The 20,609-nt window shown below is 42.7% G+C and overlaps 1 protein-coding gene across 24 annotated transcripts in view; it reads left to right on the top strand.

The window, feature by feature from the left end:
* The window catches only part of KALRN (kalirin RhoGEF kinase), a 655,970-nt gene that overhangs the window by 260,335 nt on the left and 375,026 nt on the right, over window positions 1–20,609 (top strand). For all 24 annotated transcript variants that reach the window (XM_019652336.1, XM_019652320.1, XM_019652304.1 and 21 more), the window contains exon 6: window positions 1,591–1,713. In XM_019652336.1, coding sequence (XP_019507881.1) covers window positions 1,591–1,713 — 123 coding nt within the window. The remainder of the gene's footprint in view (window positions 1–1,590; window positions 1,714–20,609) is intronic.

The raw sequence follows: 20,609 nt of genomic DNA, 5'->3' as shown, positions 1-20,609 counted from the left end.
CCATATTGGCCTTTATCTTGATAGATATTTTCTTCAAGCTGTGATTTTAATCGAGTCACATGTCAAGTTGTACTGCCATTGTATCTGAGTCTATGTCTGCTTTCCACCATGGCCTTTAAGCCACTTACACTCAAGAACCACATTTTAGTCATTTTTGCCTCTGCATTGCCTGGGACAGTGCCTGGCACATAGAGAGTGTCCTGTAAATGTTGGTTGAGTGTAACTGAAACGGTAAATCTACTTTTCTGTTTAAAAGGAAATAATGGAACAAGACCGCAGTTCTTCTTCCAGGAAAGCTGGCGTGGTCTTTGCAGCATCTCAGCCTGCACCTGTGCTCAGCTGAGCAGCAGCCCTTAGCCCTTCCCAAACATAGAGTGTCACTTCCACATAGAGCAGTCCTCTTCCCTAAAGGTTTCACACCTTTCTTGGGTGTGTCACTTGACTACTGTAAGCAGAAAATAACAAAACATTCCAACTTAAATAGGCTAAAAATAAATAAGGTTTCTTGGCTCAGGTAGTAAGGAAGTCCAACAACAAGGTGGAGATCAGGCACGGCTCAGTCAGGACTCTGCCCGTGTTTCTTGCCATTGTTTTGGTTACGCCCTTTCTCTGCCCATTGGCTTCACCTTTAAGCTGCCAGCAGAATGGCTGCAGCAATTTGGGGCTCAGCGTCGCAATGACAGTATCAGAGGAAGAGAAGTTATATCGAAAGAACTAGGGTTCTGTTTTCCCAGAAACGTCTAGCAAACTTCCCCTCATATGTTATTGTACTGAATTGGATAACATTCCTATTTCGGAGACAACCCCATTGGCAGGGAAATGTTATACACTTATTGGCTTAGATCTGGTATCCTGATAACCCTTAGAGTGGTCAGACCCTCCCCTAGAGCTGGAGTTCTGGTCAGTGACCTTGAAAGCGTGTCAGGGAGAGAGGTGGAAACCTAAAAGAAAACCAGAGTACAGAGCTGTGGGGAAGAAAATGGCTCAGTATCCACTGTGACACAGTACTTACTCTACCCTTAAAATCTTCCTCTCTGGTTCCTGATGGGTGATCGCAGAAACCCCGTACTTGCGAGGCTGTAGAGGTACAAGATAAGATGATTCAGTTCAGAGTCAATTCTACAAAAAGCGTGATCAGGCAGTGTGTGGGTGGCATGTTAGGATGCCCTGTTGCTTCCAACAAGGGTTTCACTCCTCTACTGGGGTCAGGGAATGGATGAAGCCCCCAGTTGGTCCCCTCATCACCTGTCCCTGAAGCACGCATCGGGCACTTTTGAGGCTTTCTAACCATGTTTACAAAGAGGAAGTAACTAGGGGGAGTAATTAGCTTCATCTCCCTGCTTCTCTCCCTCATTTGCCCTTAGGCTCTGTAGAGAAACACAGAGGCCCACAGTGGGTCCTCATGCCAAAAGTGACAGCTCTCCAGGGAAGCCATGCTATGGGCCACCCCACTCCGAGAGTGATGACTGGTTCTTACTGGGCAACTGCAGAAGGGCTTCTTTTTTTTGTTTTCCCCCAGTAACCCTGAAAGTTTTGCGCTGTTGGACCCATGACCCCTCTGACGACTCTGTACCGTCTTGTCCCTTCTAGATGTTCGACTGGATAAGCCACAACAAGGAGTTATTCCTGCAGAGCCATACAGAGATCGGAGTCAGCTACCAGCACGCCCTCGACCTCCAGACACAGCACAATCACTTTGCCATGAACTCCATGGTGAGTGGAAGGCCTGCTGTCAGCACTGCTCTGGGGGCAGGAGAGTGGTGAGGGGAGGGAAGTAGGGGTGAGGTGGGGGAGCATGAGGAGGGGCAGGAACAGACCTCCAGCAGGAGAAAGAATGAGGGACTTGGAACGTGCAGGTCCTTTAGCATTCCATCTGCCAGGATAGTAACATGTGCAAGGACACGTAGCCAGCCAGCTAGCTGCTCTGTAGCCTCTGGACCCTGCTTTGGAAAGAAATGGGCTGGGGTTGTAGAGGCCATTAGCTCAATGCAAGACTAAAAGGGAGAGTCACCAGTTCCCCATCGCTGACTTAACCAGCTAGTGTGTGAGTCACTGACCTGGGATGGTGAGGGACCCCAGGCGTTGCCACAGTGGAAATGGGTGAGTGAATTGGGGCTGGTTAGACTGGCGAAGAGAAGCTTAAAGGGCCACACAGTTCCTGCCTTCAGTTATGTGAAAGGCTGCCTTGGAGAGAAGAGGGCAGAATTGTTTTGTGTTGGTCTAAGAGGCAGAGCTGTCCAGGGGACGGCAGTTGGCGGGGGAGGCAGGACATGGCTCAGGGGGGTGGGATGCATTAGGAGTTAGTGAGCTCCCCATCATGAGGAGTGTTCAAGCAGATGCTGAATTCAGAGAGGGATATTTGCTAGCTGTGTGACCATAGGGAATTTTACCTCTCTCTGCTTTAATTTCTTCATCTGTAAAAAGGAAATAATAGCTACGTTGTGGGTTGTGAAGATTCAATGAGTTAGTTTTAGGCAGTGAGAGGTATACCTGGTACATAGTAAGTTGTCTGTAAATATTGGGATGATATGATGATGATGATGATGATGATGATGATGATGATTGATGTAGGAGTCTGGTTCAGATAACACCTGTGATCCCTTGTAAAACTAACACTTCAGTGTATTTTTTTTCCCATGTGGCCACCCAAGAATTTATTTCAAAATCTTGTCTGCCCCAGGAATCCATTGTATTTGGAATGCCTGCAACCTAAGTGTGCCTCTCTTTCTCCATCTGCCAGCTCTTGCCACGTGTACACCTGCTCCAAAAGAGTAGCTTCGCCACTCCCCGTATATCTGAACACCACAGACACCTTATCATTTCAGCCAGTGGTTCTGGGTGGGGCGAAAGTGTTGGAAACACATAAACATAGAGGATCCCAGAGGCCGGGAAAGAAGAGTATTTCATTTTTCTACCGCGTTGTTTTAAATATGCTATCCCGTGGACTTAACATCTTAAGGAAGAAATCATTGTGGCCTAAAGTTGCTCAGTGTCTAGCTGGCGAGATAACTCAGACAACTGTGGTGCCATGGGAGTGATAGGCTGAGTTAACTACGTACCTTAACACCTCAGTGGTTTAAAAAGCAAGGGTTCATTTCTTGCTCCTACCACATGCCCATCACTGGCTGGTGGGAGCTCTGCTCATCACAGTCACGCGGGGACCCAGGCTGAGGGAGCAGCCACCATCTCAGATGCTGCCAGTTGCCTCACCAGACAAAGTGTGTAGCCAAGCAAATGCGGGCTCAGGAACCATCCTCCTGGAAGTGACACATGCCACTTTCACTAGCATTGCAGTGACCAACACCAGTGACACCGCCACATCTCACTTCATGGGTAGAGGTGTATGGTCCTACCATGTGCTGGGGAGGAGACGGTGGGATATTTGTGATCGGCCCTAATGACTAGCACAGGGAACCATTGCAGGATGGACATCATGAGATTTGCATAGAAAGAACTCTGGCTGCAGAACTGAAGGTTGTGGGCCCAGGCAGGGAAAACATCTGCATTGATTTTGTTATCAATTTTGGCCACAGCGGTCTTGTGTCTTCATCTAAATGTAAAGACTCATTGCCTTCCAACTAGCCTCCTATAATTATGTCTTATCCCGGGCTCACGTTAGTCCCAGAGGAGCAAAGTAATTGATCACAGGTGATTAAGGACGTGAACTCAAATCTAGTCACGTTTGATTATCCGATCGCCTTGTGGATTTCCCTCGGTGAGTTTTATAAACTCTGTGTCAGAATCTTCATGTCAGCCACCTGCCTGGCCCTAAGGTAGACAAATGCATTTTAATAAAGAAGCAAAGACAAACATAATTAGGGAGGTAAGTCTGCCACCAAGCCCCTCAAAACAATGAACTACATGTAAAGCTAAGTAGAAAGAGCCGTGGCTTTGAGGTGTCTGCACCACTGCCTGTCTCTGTTAATATGGATGACTGAGAGTTAGTGGCACATCAAACACCTTCTCTCTGAAAAATTTATGTTTGAAGTCTCCATATTCAGGACAATGAGGGAGGGAAATTTACTGCAGGGAAGCGTCTACTGGAGCTGGGAGAGAAGGAAGAGATTTACTATACAACGACCAATTAACCTCCCCCAGCCCATCTCCAGCTCTCCCGCCCTGTGAATGGAGGCAGCACTTGGAGGTGTCTGGAGCCTGATTAGGTTGGATCCCCTCTCTGGCCATAGGGCAAGGGAAGGGACATCCCAGGGTGGTTTGCTCAAATTGCCTGGGCACCTGCCCTTTATAAACATGGCCCTGTGCCTTTGTGAACCTGGAGGTTTACAGGTTTATTACTAAAAGGAACTTCCACAAAGAGGGATGTCAGCATTGCAAACAAGTGAAAGGAGGGCGTTACAGGCTCCTTTTTTCTGGCCTGAGCGATGGGTGTTGCTGCCAAGAAACAGGGAATGCAAGCGGCTACTGTTGGAGCCCAGTAACTATAGCAATGATCAGTTACTCCGGGAAAGTGGGAATGTGGATTGTCCTGTAAATTCACTGAGACATTTCTGTTTCTGTTCTTGGAAGTTACACACAGGCTGATACATATGTCCACACATCTTTCCACATAAAGGTATGGGTAGCATACTTTGTTTCAGGCTACAGGTGGGTTCTTTCATATTGAATCCTGTTTCACCATTGAAATAGGCCAATGATTCCTTACCTTTCAGGGAGGTCACAGACCCCTTTGAAATCTAATGAAGGTGGTGGGTCCTCTCCCCAGAGATATATGAACGAATTCTTTTCAGAATTCAGAATTCAGAAAGACAATTTCAGAGGATTCAAGGAAATCCTAACGCCTGTCAGTCAACCTCCCCAATTTAAGATTCCAAGAACCTTATGACTTCTTTATTCATGCATTCCTCAAATAACTAAGGATCAGACATTGTGCTGGATGTCGGTGAACAAAAGAGAGATGGTCTGCCCTGTGGAAGTTCGATTTAAAGAGGGAAGGTCAGTTACATTTTTCAATCAGTAAACAGTATTGACTTGCTCATTGTTCATTCATTAATAGTAATTAATGGCTTGTGAATTAACTCTATAATGTACCAAAGAATTCATAATTTAAAGAAGTCCTTGTTTTGCAAATGAAAATGATCAACTTATAATTTATCTGTTTTTTACATTTTGTTTTCATGGGTCTAGTTATATATACTGGTTAAAGATTTATCTCCCACCAAGGTGACCATGACTGAGAAATAATTACATATCATTAAATCATGGAGGAAAAGACAGAAATTTCCTCAATTTTGTCTATGAATTGGTACCAATAAAGGCTATCAATCATTAACATGCCAAGAGTGTGGGAGTGATACCCTCCTGTGTGTGGTATGTGAGCAACTGTAAAATAAGAAAGTTAAAATTGGTTGATCTTTGGCTTCTTGTATAACAGGTGTTTTTACAGTTCCTACTGGGGAATCCTATTCTTTTGATCTTTAAAAAATAAGTAATAATAATAATAACCCACCTATTAAACCCAGTAGGAAAATATTCTCTTCTTATAGTGCTTCAGAAAGCCACATTTCTTGAGCTCCCTGGGCCCGCCTCCCCCCACGCCCTTTTCTTGGAAGCCTTTCTCACAAATTCCCCCTCTCCTGAGTGCGGCCTTCTCCTCTAATGGGAGTGTGGGCAGGTGGATAAGGTTGGGTCGTAATATGCAACAGAACAATCACGTAGCCATCCACTTCTGGTTCTTCGTGAAGAAGACCCAGGAGTACATGCAAACATAATGCAGCCTTATTTACAGTTTTAATTAACCAGTTCTGGGGGAAAAAATAAATTGCTAATGGCTCGTGTCTAGCATTTTAAAATATGAAATGTATTTGTTTTCTATTATTATGACTGTGAGGATTCCCGTTCGTGATAAACATGTGCAGCTAGGTGGTAGGAATCCTTTCTGCAGCAGCATGTTTGATAGCTGCTTTAATCCTATTAATTTGCTCACCAGAGGCACATATTGCCACTTGACGGTGTGCAAATCAGACAATTGCACCCGAGCCTGCGGTGCTTTCTCTTTGTTTTGAGGCAAGATTACAGATGGTAGCACTAAGGAAAAGTCAAATCTTGCAAGAGAAATAAAGGTTCCGAGGCAGGTTTCCTGACCCCAATCTGAGAAACTTTGCTCTGGGGTCTTCTGTCATCTTTGATTCTTCATAGCCCTGAACTATGATGGTACAGCAAGCACTTCCCCACCCCAAACAGGCAGCACTTCCTATAATGACAGTAATTCTAGATTTTGGTGTAAGTGCTCACACACACACATTATTGTGATATTTAAATAACCAGTATTTGACCCTGTCATAGTTGTAAAGCCCCTTAATAAATATAGAACCCATTTATTAAAAAAAGAAGAGATCGGGCCAGCCGAGTGGCACAACGGTTAAGAACTGACTTGGGATGCCAGAGGGCCCCGGTTCGGATCCCACATATGAGGGCCAGTGACACTGCCTTTCATGCTAAGATGCTGAACAACAGCTCAACCTGGAGCTGGGCTGCCGTGAGTCGCCGGCGACGGTGTAGGCTGCAGCCCCTGTTGAAGTGGGTTGCCATGGGCTACCGTGTGTAGCCAGCAGCCACGGTGAGTGGCTGTCCAGAAGCCGGCGACTGATCTGCCTCGCCTGGGAAGAGCGCAATGATGGTGCCAACTTGGGCCAGTGAAGCGATGTCCTCCACAACTAGACTGAAGAACAAAAGGACAGCAACTTGTCTGTTCCCTTTCCCCCAATAAAAATCTTAAAAAAAACAAAAAAAGAAGAGAACAATTTTATCTGTTACGTGTTAGCCATTTTAGTATATTCCCCCCACCCCCCAAAGAATCATGTTGTGTGAGCTTGCTAAAAATGTGGATATCTTTTTGGCTTTCACCCAGTCCTAGAAAATTGTAACCTCTGGGGGATGGGGCCCCAGGAACCTGAATTTTTAACAAGTTCTCCAGATGATTTATCTTCACATTAAAGTTAGAGAATTATTGTTCTGTGGATATCTATATTATAAAATAGTTACTTATTAAAATAAAGCATCACAAGTTCTGAACGACAATCTACTTCCAGCATGATAGCACTTGAGGGGCTGGCTCCACAGACTCACTCTCCAGTGAAACTGGTGAAAATTATTTAAAAACATTTAAAGTCTCTGGAGATGGTCCTAAGTACATACAGCAAATGAAGGAAGATTTATTCAAGAAAATCTACTAAAAGTAGGTAAGAACAGTGAGTCTGTGGTATTTGAACCAAGACCCGTGCTCACCCTCTCCCCTCCCAGCTCAATAAGTTGGAAACTCCCCCTCTAGACTGGTGCAACCAAGAACACGGGGCTCCCTTTCTCTATGAGCTCTCAGTTGAAGGACTGTCTTTCCAGAAGGGACATTTCTTATTCTGCTCTAAGCTACCTGCTGCTTAAGTTCTGCGTGAGTGTGGCCAAGAGCTGGAACTCCTGCCCAGCCCCCACTCATGGAACAGAAAGCTCTAGCATGGGTGAACACCACTGAGAATTCTAGGGTCCCAGTCGCCCTGGCCCCAGCTTGTAATGTAGAGCCGTGTTGGGAGAGGTAAGCCAAGAAGATAGGAGGCTACTCACCACCATTCTGCTGAGTGTTCAGCTCCTAAAGTGGGGATATCACTCAGGGAAGCACACCATTTTTTCTAACTCCATCTCCAGAACCATGGCTTAAGAGATTTTGCTTGGGGTTAGAAATAAACTGTAACACAGAGACCGCAAAATTTTTTCCCAAGCAACTGATTTTATTTGCAACAGAGCGTGGAAAAGTTCAAACCAACAGCACTCAAAAATGCCCTTAAGGAAGCTCTGGTGAAAGGCAATTGGGAGGAGATTGGTAGAGTTACTGGAGATACAGGATAAATGGTAGGCATGCTAGTTTGCCAGAGAGAACTGGGGAAAGACCTCTGTGGCCAGAACAAATCTCAAGCATTGACCTCAGAAACTATCCCTGCAAAGAAGCCCAAATTTGATTGGATAGATCTGTGAAGGAATTTATGCCCTAGGACATTGTTGAAAACAATAATCAGCTGGAAATTAGTGGAATTTAACAGCTCGGTGTGGTCAAGGAAAGAGAAAGTTAAAGAGAACACTGCCAAGACCATATTATCCCAGGGAGACTGTGAGCATACCCAACGCTGCACCCGCTGAGGGGCAATATCAGAGGTTTCCACTGCAGAGGCTGAGGTAGAAATGGATCTCACTAAAATAATCCAGCCCATTACTAAATAAATAAGCAAGAAAATAACAATAACAAGCCAGAAATGGGGGGAGTTGGGATATGTTATCTAAAATATCTAGTTTCCAACAAAAATTGCACACATGCAAAGAAACAAAAAAGTAGAACCAGGAAGAAAAAAACACAGATGAAAAGCATACTACTCTGAAAAAAGCAGGCAACAGAAACTCCCTGTGAGGGCCACAGGATGCCAGATTTAACAAAGACTTCAAAGTAGCCATTATAAATATGTTTTTTAAAAAAACAAAACTAAAGGAAAGCATGATTGAAGAAGTGATAGAAGGTATGATGACAGTGTCTCATCAAAGAAAGAATATCAGTAACAAGATAGATATTATTAAAAAGAACCAAAAGAAAAAATGCAATTACTGACATGAAAAAAATTTACTAGAGGAGCTCAACAGTAGATTTTAATTGGCAGAAGAAAGAATTAGCAACCTTTAAAATAAATGAATAGTGGGGCGGCCAATTAGCTCAGTTGGTTAGAGGTCAGTGCTCATAACACCAAGGTTGCTGGTTCGATCCCTACATGGACCACTGAGATGCGCCCTCCACAACTAGAATGAAATAATTACTCGACTTGGAGTCTGGGCGGTACGATTCCCCATGCCCTCCACAACTAGACTGAAACTACTACTGGACTTGGCACTGATGGGTTCTGGAAAAACAGATTGTTCCCAAATAAATAAATAAATAGAAATTACTCAATCTGAAGAACAGAGGGAAAACAGAATGAGGACAAATTAGAAAAGCCTAAGAAAAATATGGTACAACATTAAATATACCATCATATGCATAATGGGAGTACAAGAAGGAGATGAGGAAAAGAGAGAGAAAGAAACAGAAGAAATATTAAAAGAAATAATGGCTGAAATGTCCCCAAATGTATTTTAAAAGTATCCCAAGTAGGATAAATTCAAAGAGATCCATAAACAGACACATCACAGTAAAAATACTGAAAGCCAAAGACAGGGAGAAAACCTTGAAAGCAGCAAGAGAAAAGTGACTTATCACAAGGAATCCTAATAAGATTAATAGCTGATTTCTGATCAGAAACAATGGAACCCAGAAGGAGGCGGGATAATATATTCGAAGTGCTCAAAGGAAAAAACTGTCAACCAAGAATCCTATAATACAGCAAAGCTGTCTTTCAAAAATGAAGGTGAAATAAAGATAGTCTCAGATAGAGCAGTATGTTTACTGATACATCCCCATGGGCAAGGGAAGTAAAAGAAAAAAATGAACATATGGGATTATATCAAACTTAAAAGTATTTTCACAACAAAGGAAACCATCAATAAAAAAAAGGAAGCCTACTGAATGGGAGAAGATATTTGTCAATGATATATCTAATAAGGGGTTAATTATCCAAATATATAAAATGCTCATGCAACTACACCAAAAAAACAAACAACCCAATTAAAAAATGGGCAGAGGATATGAAGAGATATTTCTCTAAAGAGGACATACAGATGGCCAACAGGCATATGAAAAAATGTTCAACCTCAGCATCAGGGAAATGCAAATAAAAACCACAATGAGATACCACCTTACCCCGGTCAGAATGGCTATCATCAATAAATCAACAAACAACAAGTGCTGGGGAGGTTTAGGGAAAAGGGAACCCTGGTGCACTGTTGGAGGGATTGCAGGTTGGTACAGCCGCTATAGAAATCAGTATGGAGGTATCTCAAAAATCTGTAAATGGAACTACCTTATGACCCAGCAATTCCACTCTTAGGTATTTATCTAGAAAAACCCAACACACTAATTTGAAAAAATATATGAACCCCTATGTTCATTGCAGTGCTATTTACAATAGCCAAGACTTGGAAACAATTAATCTGCCCATCAGTAGACGGCTGGATTAAGAAACTGTGTTACATTTACACAATGGAGTATTACTCCGCTATAAAGAAGAAGGAAATTGTACCATTTGCAACGATATGGATGGACCTAGAGAACATTATGCTAAGTGAAATAAGTTAGTCAGAGAAAGACAAATACCATATGATCTCATATGTGGAATCTAAAGAACTGAATAAGCGAGTAATATAAACAGAAATAGTCTCAGAGACACAGAGGAAAAACTGATGATTGCAAGATGGGCAGGGGTGAGGATGAGGGAGAAGGGGAAGGGGCCAGACAACATAAATTGGTAACTACAATATTGCCTCAGGGATAGAAAAGAGAGTTTGGGGAATATAATCAATAATGTAAATTTTTTTATTTTTTAAGATTTTTATTGGGGAATTGGGGGATGGGAAACAGTGTTGGGGGATTGGGGAAGGAAAACAGACAAGTTGCTGTTGTTTTGTTCTTCAGTCTAGTTGTGGAGGACGTTGCTTCACTAGCCTATGTTGGTATTATCATTGCGCTCTTCTTGGGTGAGGCAGATCAGTCGCCGGCCACCAAATGGCCACTCATGGTGGCTCTTGGCAGCTCACACTGGCTGCAGGCCACTCACGCCGGCTGCCAGACACTCGTGGTAGCTCATGGCAGCCCACTGGAGCTCCACTGCAGCTTCTGCCATCACTGGCAACCCACGGTATCCCAGCCCCAGGTCGAGCTGTTGTTCACCATCTTAGCTGTAGAGGGCGCAGCATCACTGACCCTAATGTGGGATCCGAACCGGGCCCTGCTGCTCAGAGCTGGTGTCCCAAGCCAGCTCTTAACCAACATGCCACTCAGCTGGCCCTTAAATATTTTTTAGGGGGCCAGATGGTGTCATGTCTTATCAGGGAGACTACTTCATGGACGGTGTAGAGGCTTGACCACTGCACTGTACATCTGAAGCTGCCGTTGAATAATATTATATGTCAGCTATAATTTAATACATATATAGTCACAGGATGTGGAGTATAGTGTGGAAATGGAGTCAATGGAATTGTAATAGATATGTATGATATCGGGGGTGAGGGGGTAGTGGATGAGGGAGAGGGGTTGTCACTTGTGAGGGGTGAAAAGGATAACTAGTGCATTGTTTTGTACACCTGAAACTAATAATAATAAAATAAAAACAATAAAAAAAATTTGAAACAAGAAAAAAAAATAGTTTGGCAGTTTTTTAAAAAACTAAACATGTACTTGTACAACCTGACAATTGTACTGTTGTGAATTTATTCCAGAGAAATAAAAATTTATGTCCAAATAAAAAAAAATTTTTAAAGATACTCTCAAATAAATAAATACTAAAAAAAAATAGAAAGAAAATGTTGCTTAGCAGACAAACCTTATGAGAAATATTAAATGCTTTAGGATGAAAGCAAGTGACCTCAGACAGTAATTTGAATTCACACAAAAAGGCAAAGAGCACCAGTAAAGGTAATTATTTAATTATAAAAGACAACATTAATGCATATTTCTTCTTCTTTCTTAACAGATTTAAAAATCCATTGTATAAAATGTACTATTGGGCCTATAGCATATAGAAGTTTATAATACGTTTGCCAGTAACAACACAAAGGAGGTGGAGAGGGAGCAAAATTGTATTGGGCTAAGGAATTTATTCTGCATTGTAACTTGAGTCCACAGGAACAAATGAAAAGATCCAGAAATGATAAATAAGGAAGTTAATATAACAAAAGCTATAAACATATGTTTACTCCCTTTCTTGTCTCAGCTTCTTTAAAAGACATAAAATTATAAAAAGTGATAATTATAATGATCTAATGTTAGGTTTATAACATTTATAGATGTAATATATATGTATAATAACAATATCACAAAAAGGGAGGAAAGGGAATAAAGGTATATAGGAGTAATATTTTTATATCTTTTTATTTTTAAAGATTTTTATTGGGGAATTGGGGGGATAGGAGCAGCACTGGGGAATTGGGGGAAGGGGAACAGACAAGTTGCTGTCCTTTTGTTCTTCAGTCTAGTTGTGGAGGACGTTGCTTCACTGGCCCAAGTTGGCATTATCATTGCGCTCTTCCCGGGTGAGGCAGATCAGTCCCCGGCTTCTGGACGGCCGGGCTGCTGGCTACACACGGTATCCCATGGCAACCCACTGCAGCAGGGGCTTCAGCCTAAGCCATAGCCAGCACCTCACAGAAGCCCAGCTCCAGGTTGAGCTGTTGTTCAGCATCTTAGCTGTAGAGGGCAATGTCACTGGCCCTCATATGTGGGATCCGAACCGGGGCCCCCTGGCATCCCAAGCCAGTTCTTAACCATTGCGCCACTCGGCCGGCCAATATTTTTATATCTTATTGGAATTAAGTTAGTATACATCTGAAACTGATTCTGATAAGACAGTCATGGAAGCCCTAGAGCAGCAGCTAAGAAAATAACTAAAAAATATAATGTGTAAAAATCCAGTAAAGTTATTAAAATGCTACATTATAAAACATTTAATGCAAAAGAAAGGAGTACAGGAGGAGTAGAGGTATAAAAAAAGACATGTAACATACAGAAAAAAATTTAAATTGCAGATATAAATCCAACTATATCAATAATAATGTTAAAAGTGAAAGGATTAAACAATCTAATCAAACGTAGAAATTTTTAGGCTGGATAAAAGAACAAGATCCAACTATATGCTGTCTACAGGAGAAATACTTTAGATTAAAAAATTATATTGGATTGAAAGTAAAAGGATAGGAAAAGATGTATTTCCAAACAGCAACCACAAGAAAGCCAGAGTGGCTACACTCATAACAGACTTCTAAACAGACTTTAAAACAAAAAAATTTTACTGGAGGAAAAGAACATTTGTAATGAATAAAGGGTCATTCTAGGAAGGTATAACAGTTATAAAGATGTATGTTCCTAATAACAGAAAACCAAAATACACAAAGCAAAAACTGACAGAAATGAAGGGAAAAATACAATTCAACAATAATTTTTTAAAAAAGAGAATTCAATGAAGAGATGCCTGTGCCACACTTTTAATAATGGATAGAACAATTAAGCAGAACAACAAGAAAATAGAAGACTTGAACAAAGCAATAGAAGACTATAAATCAAATAGTTGTAAATCCTTGTATTAAAAAAGAAAAAAATCTCAAATTAATAACCTTCCACTTAAGACATTGAAAAAAGAAAAGTAAACTAAACCTAAAGCAAGCAGAAGGAAGGAAATAATAAAGATTAGAGTGGAAATTAATGAATTAGCAAATAGAAAAAACAATAGAGAAAAATCAATGAAACCAAAAACTTGTTCTTTGTAAAGATCAACAAAATTGATAAACCTTTAGCTAGGGTGACCAAGAAAAAAATTACTAGGATCATAATACAAGAGGGAACATTACTACTGACCTTACAGAAATAAAAAGGATTATAAAGTAATAGTACAAACAATTCTAGCCAATAAATTGGGTAACTTAGATGAAATGGACCAGATGACTTCACTACTGAATTCTATCAAAATTTAATGAAGAATTTGGACGAATTTAAAGAATTTGGAAGAATTTTCCAAAAAATAGAAGAGGAGGGAGCACTTCACAACTCATTTTATGAAGCCAATATTACCCTGATACCAAAAACAAAGATATCACGCAAGAAAATAAAGTTACAGACCAATATTACTTATGAGTATGAATACAAAAATTCCCAACAAAATACTAGTAAACCAAATCCAGCAACATATAGAAAAATTATATACCATGACCAGTTGAAAGTTATCCCAAGATTGTGAGATTGGTTTGATATCAGTAAAATTAAAACAAACAAACATACAAAAATGCATGGTCATCTCAATAGACCCAGAAAAAGCATGTGGCAAAATCCAACACCCTTTTAAAATAAAAACACTCAGCAAACTAAGAAACTAAGAAGAGAAGAGAACTTCCTCAACCTGATAAAGGGCATCTGTGAAAAACCCATAGCTAACATCATACATAATGGTGAAAGACTGAATACGGACCCTTAAGATCAGGAGCAAAACTGGATGTTTGCTCTTGCCACTTCTATTCAATATTGGAAGTTTTAGCCATGCAATTATTCCGGAAAAAGAAAAAGCATCCAGATTAGAAAAGAGGAAGTAAAACTATCCCTATTCTCATTATCTTATATATGGAAAATCCTAAAGCACCTAGTAAACAAACAAAAAACCAAAAATACTATTAGAGCTAGTAAATGAGTTCAGCAAGGTTGCAGGATAAACAATATACAGAAATCAATTGTATTTCTACATGTTTACAATGAACAATCTGAAAATGAAATTAAGAAAACCATTCCATTTACAGTAGCATCAAAAAGAATAAAATACCTGGGAAAAAATTTTACAAAAGAAGTGCAAAACTTGTAGTCTGCAAACTACAAAACATTGTTGAAAGAAATTAAAATATCTAAATAAAAAGGAAAACATATCATATTCATGGATTAGAAGACTTAATATTGTTAAGATGGCAATATGCCTCAAGTTGATCTACAGATTCAGTGCATTTCTATCAGAATCCCAGCTGGCTTCTTTGTGTCTGTGGTCAACTGATTGTTGACAGGGGTACCAAGATCGCAATCAGATACCATTTCACATCCACTAGGATGGCTATGATAAAAAGTTAGATAATAACAAATTGTTAACAAGGATGTTGAGAAATCTAACACTCCTACACTGCTTGAGGGAGTGTAACATAGTATGGTCACTTTGGAATACAGTCTGACAGTTCCTCAAAAGGTTGGACATTGAGTTTATCCTATGACCGAGTGATTCAACTCCTAGTTATATGCCCGAGATAAAAGAAAACATATGTCTACACAAAATCTCCATACGTTGTACACAAATGTTTGTAGCAACATTCGTAATAACTAAAAGGTGGAAACAACCCAAATGTCCATCGACTGATGAATGGATAAACAAAATGTGGTATATGCACATAATGGAATGTAATTTGACCATAAAAAGGAATGAAGTTTTGACACATGCTATAACATGGATGAACCTTAAAAACATGTTACTAAGTGAAAAAAGCCAGTCACCAGAGACCACGTATTACAATATATGATTCCACTTATAGAAGAGTCCAAAATAGACAAACCTATAGAGATGGAAAGTAGATTAGTTGTTGCTTCAGGTTGGGATGGATGGGAAATAAGGGTACAATCGCAAAAGGCTACTGGGTTTTTTTTGAGATAATTAAAATGTTCTAAAATTGATTGTGGTGTCAGTCACACATATCTATATATTAGATACTATTCTACTAAAAGCCATTGAGTTGTATACTTTAAACTGGTGAATTGTATGGTATGTGAATTATATCTCAATAAAACTGTTAAGAAGAGGAGGAGGAGGAGGAGGAGGAGGGGGGAGAGAAGAGAAGGAGAAGGAGAAGAAAGACAACTGGAGAGAGAATGTTTTAAATGAGTTCCCACTAGCTTTAAGACGCAACCTTCTTAATGATTAAAGAGAGTGACTGTGACAGAGCGTGGACACCAACCCTGATGGTGTTAGTGAAGCTGAGGTAGGAGGATAGGGTGCACCACTCAGCATTCACTCATTGGGGTACTCAGCAGACTTTGCTGTTTGCATTCTCTGTGCCCTTTGCCAAACACTGGGAATGGCAATATTCACAAGACACAAAACTGTCTTCAAGGAGCTTGCAGTTTAGCCATCCTTGAATTCATGTACCTAATGCAGAGAATTTCGCCCACTAGGGTGTAAGCTCCAAAGGGCAGAGCTTTGTCTGTTACCTTCACACCTGTACCCGCAGGACCTCTAACAATGCCTGGAGCCTAATAAATGCTTTTTGAATCAATAAGGCTATTAAACATGCCACAGCATCTGTCACCAACCTGGAGCAGAGTTTGGGCAGCAAAGACACAGAACTGATAAGAAAGGGCCGTCATTTCTGAGGGTGCCCTATAGGAAGTGACTCCAGCAGAAACTGAACAATCACTGACAAGAAGTTGAATGAGAGCAGTGGTTTCCATCCGAGGCGGGCCTTGCAAGGTCCCCAGTGATGCCCACTAAAGCCCAGAAACTCCTGGACTGGATGACCTTTCAAGTTTCACCTTACCCCAAGCATCTTTATTTCTGAAGCTCTAACCCTAAGGATGGAAATAAACCACTAAACACATCCCTCCCTGACAGGAATGAATGTGACCCAGGGTTTGCTGTTAACACAGGGATTCCTAAGGCAGGCCTTGTGGGGAAACCGCACTGATACAACACTGCATGTATTGCCCCCAGACCTGGTCTTGCTAACCAGGTTGCACAGGATGCAGTGTTTGTCCACACACAGCCTTGTGGGTGGAATTTCCCTTTTCTTCCAACTCAGTGGGAAGATTAGATTATATTTTCTGATCTGCTCAGGATCCATTTGTGATCCTTGCTCTTGGCAGCATTGCCAGCATTAAACTTGTCCTAAGGAGAGAAGGATGTGCTTTGAACTAAGCCTGGTGAAGCTGGTGCATGTGGCTAAGGCAGCAGTCCTCCACCCTGGCTGCCACGAGAGTCACCTGGAAAGCTTCGAAAAAACACCACATCTGGGCCCCACTGCCCTAGACTCTGATTAAACTGCGCTGGGGTGGAGCCCAGGAAACCTGTACAATGTTGAGAGCCAAATTGAGAACTACTGGTCCAGGGTGAAGAAAATAAGCCATCTGACAATTGTCTTGGGGTCAAGTTCTAAAGCTACTGGATATTTAGCCTGTGGAATTGGAGGTGATGACGTCCCTTCAAGGTCAGGAGTACCGAGGGAGAAAGATTATCTGTTTTTACTCCCTGTTCCTTACTCCCACCCCAACCTCTCTAGGTGCCCCTTAATCTTTACCTGTGGGTCTCTCTCAGCCATGTTTTGGGGATTGGCTCCTATTCAAACAAGAAACACAGGGAAGCTTTTTGTCTTAGGCAGAAGCTTTCCTAACATCACTCTGGTGCACGATGCTTGCTTTTCTCACCTGCTGCCCAGTCGCCTGGCCCGGGTCCTTCCTGAAAGGCTTCTCTGAGCTAACCTGCAGGGCCTCGCTAACCACTCAGATTTCCGACTTGTGGCTGGCACTGGTCCGGTTCAGCCTCCTCTCTTGATCCGACATCCCTGACAGGCCCTAGATTTCCCTCCTCTTCCCCCTCACTTCTAGTTCTCCGCCCACGGCCCTGGTACCTCTCATCTGGCTTCAATCCGTTGCTCTCTGGGGCCGTCTGTCAGCACGTTCCTTGCCCCCAGGTTATTGATTGTGCCCTCTTGGTGTGTACCCCTGAGCCTTGCAGTTCAGTTTACAACCACACACTTTGACTTACATGCAGTCAGTGTTTGCTCTCTGCCAGGTCTTTAGCTACCAAGGAGTTAATTTGGCTGAAATTCAGCCAAAGCTGACGCATGCCTCTTCTTTGAGGTCTCCTGGAGCCGAATGAAAGTCATGAAATGGCCTATGAAACCTAGCACGTCAGATGAGATAATGTACACGAAAAGGCTTCAACTAGAAGCATGACACATATATGAAGCATTGGTAATAATAAGTAGCAGCACTGCATATGCCATTCTAGGGCATGGGTGCTAGCCAGCCAGGAGTACCAAATGCTGGACAGAGACTGGTCAAGGACATCTAGGTGAGACGTTTTACAAATCAGGATATTTGAGAACTGAGAGGTCAGGACCAGGTAGGCAGATGGGAAGGGAGCAGAGGTCAGAGTTCAGCACAGCCAGAGAAAAGGAAGGGCTAAAGGATTTTCATCAGCAAGTCCTTGTGGTTCTTCCCTCAAAACGTACCCAGAATCTGGCTACTCGTTACCACTTCCACGGCCGACACCCTTGTCCAGGCTGCCATTAGCTCCTGCCTGGACTGCGGTAGAAGTACCTACCTTTGTTCCCTTAACAGTCCATTCTCAACACAACAGCCTGAGTGATCCTGCCAAAAGTAAGATACATCATATCATGTCACGCCTGCACTCCACATGCCTTAATGGCTTCCTGCTCTCAGGATAAACGCTGAAGTCCCTTCCCATGGTTCGTGAAGCTCTACGTGGTCTGGGTCTCAGCTACCTCTTGAATCTCAGCCTCTACCACCTACTTCTCTGCTCCAGTCACCTTGGGCTTCTTGCCATTCTTTGAACCCCCCAAGGTCATTCCAGCCCCATGGTCTTGGCCCCTGCTGTTCTCTCCACCTGGAGCCTCTTCCTACCACCGCTCTCTTACTTCATTCAGAGCTAAGCTCAGGTATCACCCTGACTTCAGGGCTCAGCCTGCCCTGACTTCTCTATCTTAAGTAGCATTTCCTAACCTGGTCACGATCACTCAGCACTGAAATAAGAAATATTGAGTAAATGTTAATTTATTGTCTGACTCCTTTCCTAAATTATAAGCATAGGAACTCTGTCTGTCTTGTTCCCTGCTTACACAGTGCCTTGCGTTATCGACTGATGGGCTGAATAAACAAATAGGATGGAGATTTAAGACTCCAGCAATAAGGCAAGATATTGATTAAGGGGGCAAAGAGTTGCTTTAATCCTGAGCTTTCCTGTGGTTCTGTGGAGTCAGGGACCAGTTCCCCAGGGTGACTGGCCTAGGACGTATAGGTGGAGATTATGGCTCCAAGGAGGGAGAGGACAAGAGAAACCCACCTGCCAGGCTCCTGTCCACTCCAGACTTGGGCTGTTCTGGGAATTCCAAGGGCAAGACAAGGGCCCCAGCAAGGGGGCTTCAGAGATGTAGACATTTTTATTGAATTCTCTCTCCAGGGCCCTATTTCTCTGGGGTATGGGTATTTAGAACTTTGGGAGACATTTCTCCTCATCTCTCTTCTCCCTTGAGGGACATCCTTGGCCAGTCCAACTGCATTGACATTTATGGCAAAGTGAAACAGCATGGTGTGAAAGAGCATGGGCATAGGAGCTCACCGTGACTGTGTTTCCTTCCTAGCCGTGCAGCCGTAAGCAAGTGAGTTCAGTTGCTCAGAGCCTCAGCACCGTGTCTGTAAGCGGGGAATAATGATCGGGCCTTTACCAGGGATACTGCAAGAATGAGATGTGATCATGCATTTTAGGCAAAACATTTGGAGTGGTGTTAATGCTTGGCAAGTGTTCAGCTGTTCTTATTGTCAGGCTCAGGAGTGCTAGAAGAAATAGTTGTTCTTGTTTGGGGCAGCTCCTCCGAGTTCTTATCTATAGAGTTTCTCAAACCTTAGTGTACAGATGGATCGCTTGGAACAACCTTGTTAACATGCATGTTCAGATTCAGGATGTTGGAAAGGGCCTGAGATTCTGCATTTCTAATCAGCTCCCGGGTTGTACTGATGCCACAGACCAAGCTCTGAATAGCCAGGCCCTGCAGGAGAAAGGGCTGAGAGAAAAAAACACTGGTGGATGCATTTTCCCGAAGTCTTACGGACTCTGATTTCCACCTTAAAGGCAGCCTGAAATCACTGCATCCTAACCCAGAAGAGCTGCATTGTTTCCAACTGCTCTTTCTGCTGGTGTCCCTGCATCTGAGTCCAGCTGTCCCCACTCCTCCCCACCACATCCATCCTGCAGCGATGCCTCATACAAAGATACCCACCCCCTCCAAGGAAGGTTCACTGCAGAACTGAGAAAGAAGACAAAGAAGGGCTTCTCTTTGACTTAAATCTGCTCCTGGGCTTCCTTGGCCCGCGGACATATGGCCAGGCGCTTGTTTTCATAGCTGCTTAATGGTTTGTAAAGCAATTGCTGGAGGAAACATTGCTACAGCGAGCCAGGCGAGAGAGAAGGGATTCACTGGCCAATGTTATCTTTGCTGAGCCCCGGGGCGGCTCCAGCTCCTTTCCTCTCGCTGCCTGACAATGACAGATGGCTTCCACATGGTTTGACCTACTGTTTGGCCAGACTTGACCAGATAGTCATCCATCAGCTGCCCTATTTGGCCCCCTAGAGGGCACCCTGTGGTTTGTGGGAGGCGAAAGTCGGAGGTTTCATTTAGAGCTCATCACATCTCAGCTATTGTAGAAGAGTTTCAAGCATGGACGGCTCTTATTCCAGATGTTCCTATCCCAGTGTCCATATGTTTCGAGGTGGGATCAGCAGGTTTACACGGTAATGTTAAACTAATTAATCATAAGCTGATGCTCTAACAGCTTCAGGACCCAAACGGGCTTTGGTACTAGCTCAGATGTAAGTAGTACGTTTGGCATTATTTGCCTGAAGAAAGGAAGTGAGCTTCAGCTTTTTCCATTGCTTTGGCCCAGGCTCTTGGTTTTCTTACTGATGTCGAATGTTACGAAGCCTCTGAAAGCTGTATGGGAAAATCTCCAAATACTTCCCCTTATGGCTCCCATTGAGTGTGACAAAACAAAAACTTTAATTAATATAAGGTGCAGGGCATGAGAAAAGGTAGCTATAAGCGGAGGGGTCATGCAGACTGGGAACCAGGGGACCTGGGTCTAGTCCCAATTTGCCTCTCTCTTTGTGACTTTGAACACACCACTCGATTTGATTTAACCAGTTGTTAAGTACCTACTAGAT

The sequence above is a fragment of the Hipposideros armiger genome, unplaced genomic scaffold (genome assembly GCF_001890085.2).
Source record: "Hipposideros armiger isolate ML-2016 unplaced genomic scaffold, ASM189008v1 scaffold_8, whole genome shotgun sequence".
Lineage (NCBI taxonomy): Eukaryota > Metazoa > Chordata > Mammalia > Chiroptera > Hipposideridae > Hipposideros > Hipposideros armiger.
This window is presented reverse-complemented; position numbering and strand designations above follow the sequence as displayed.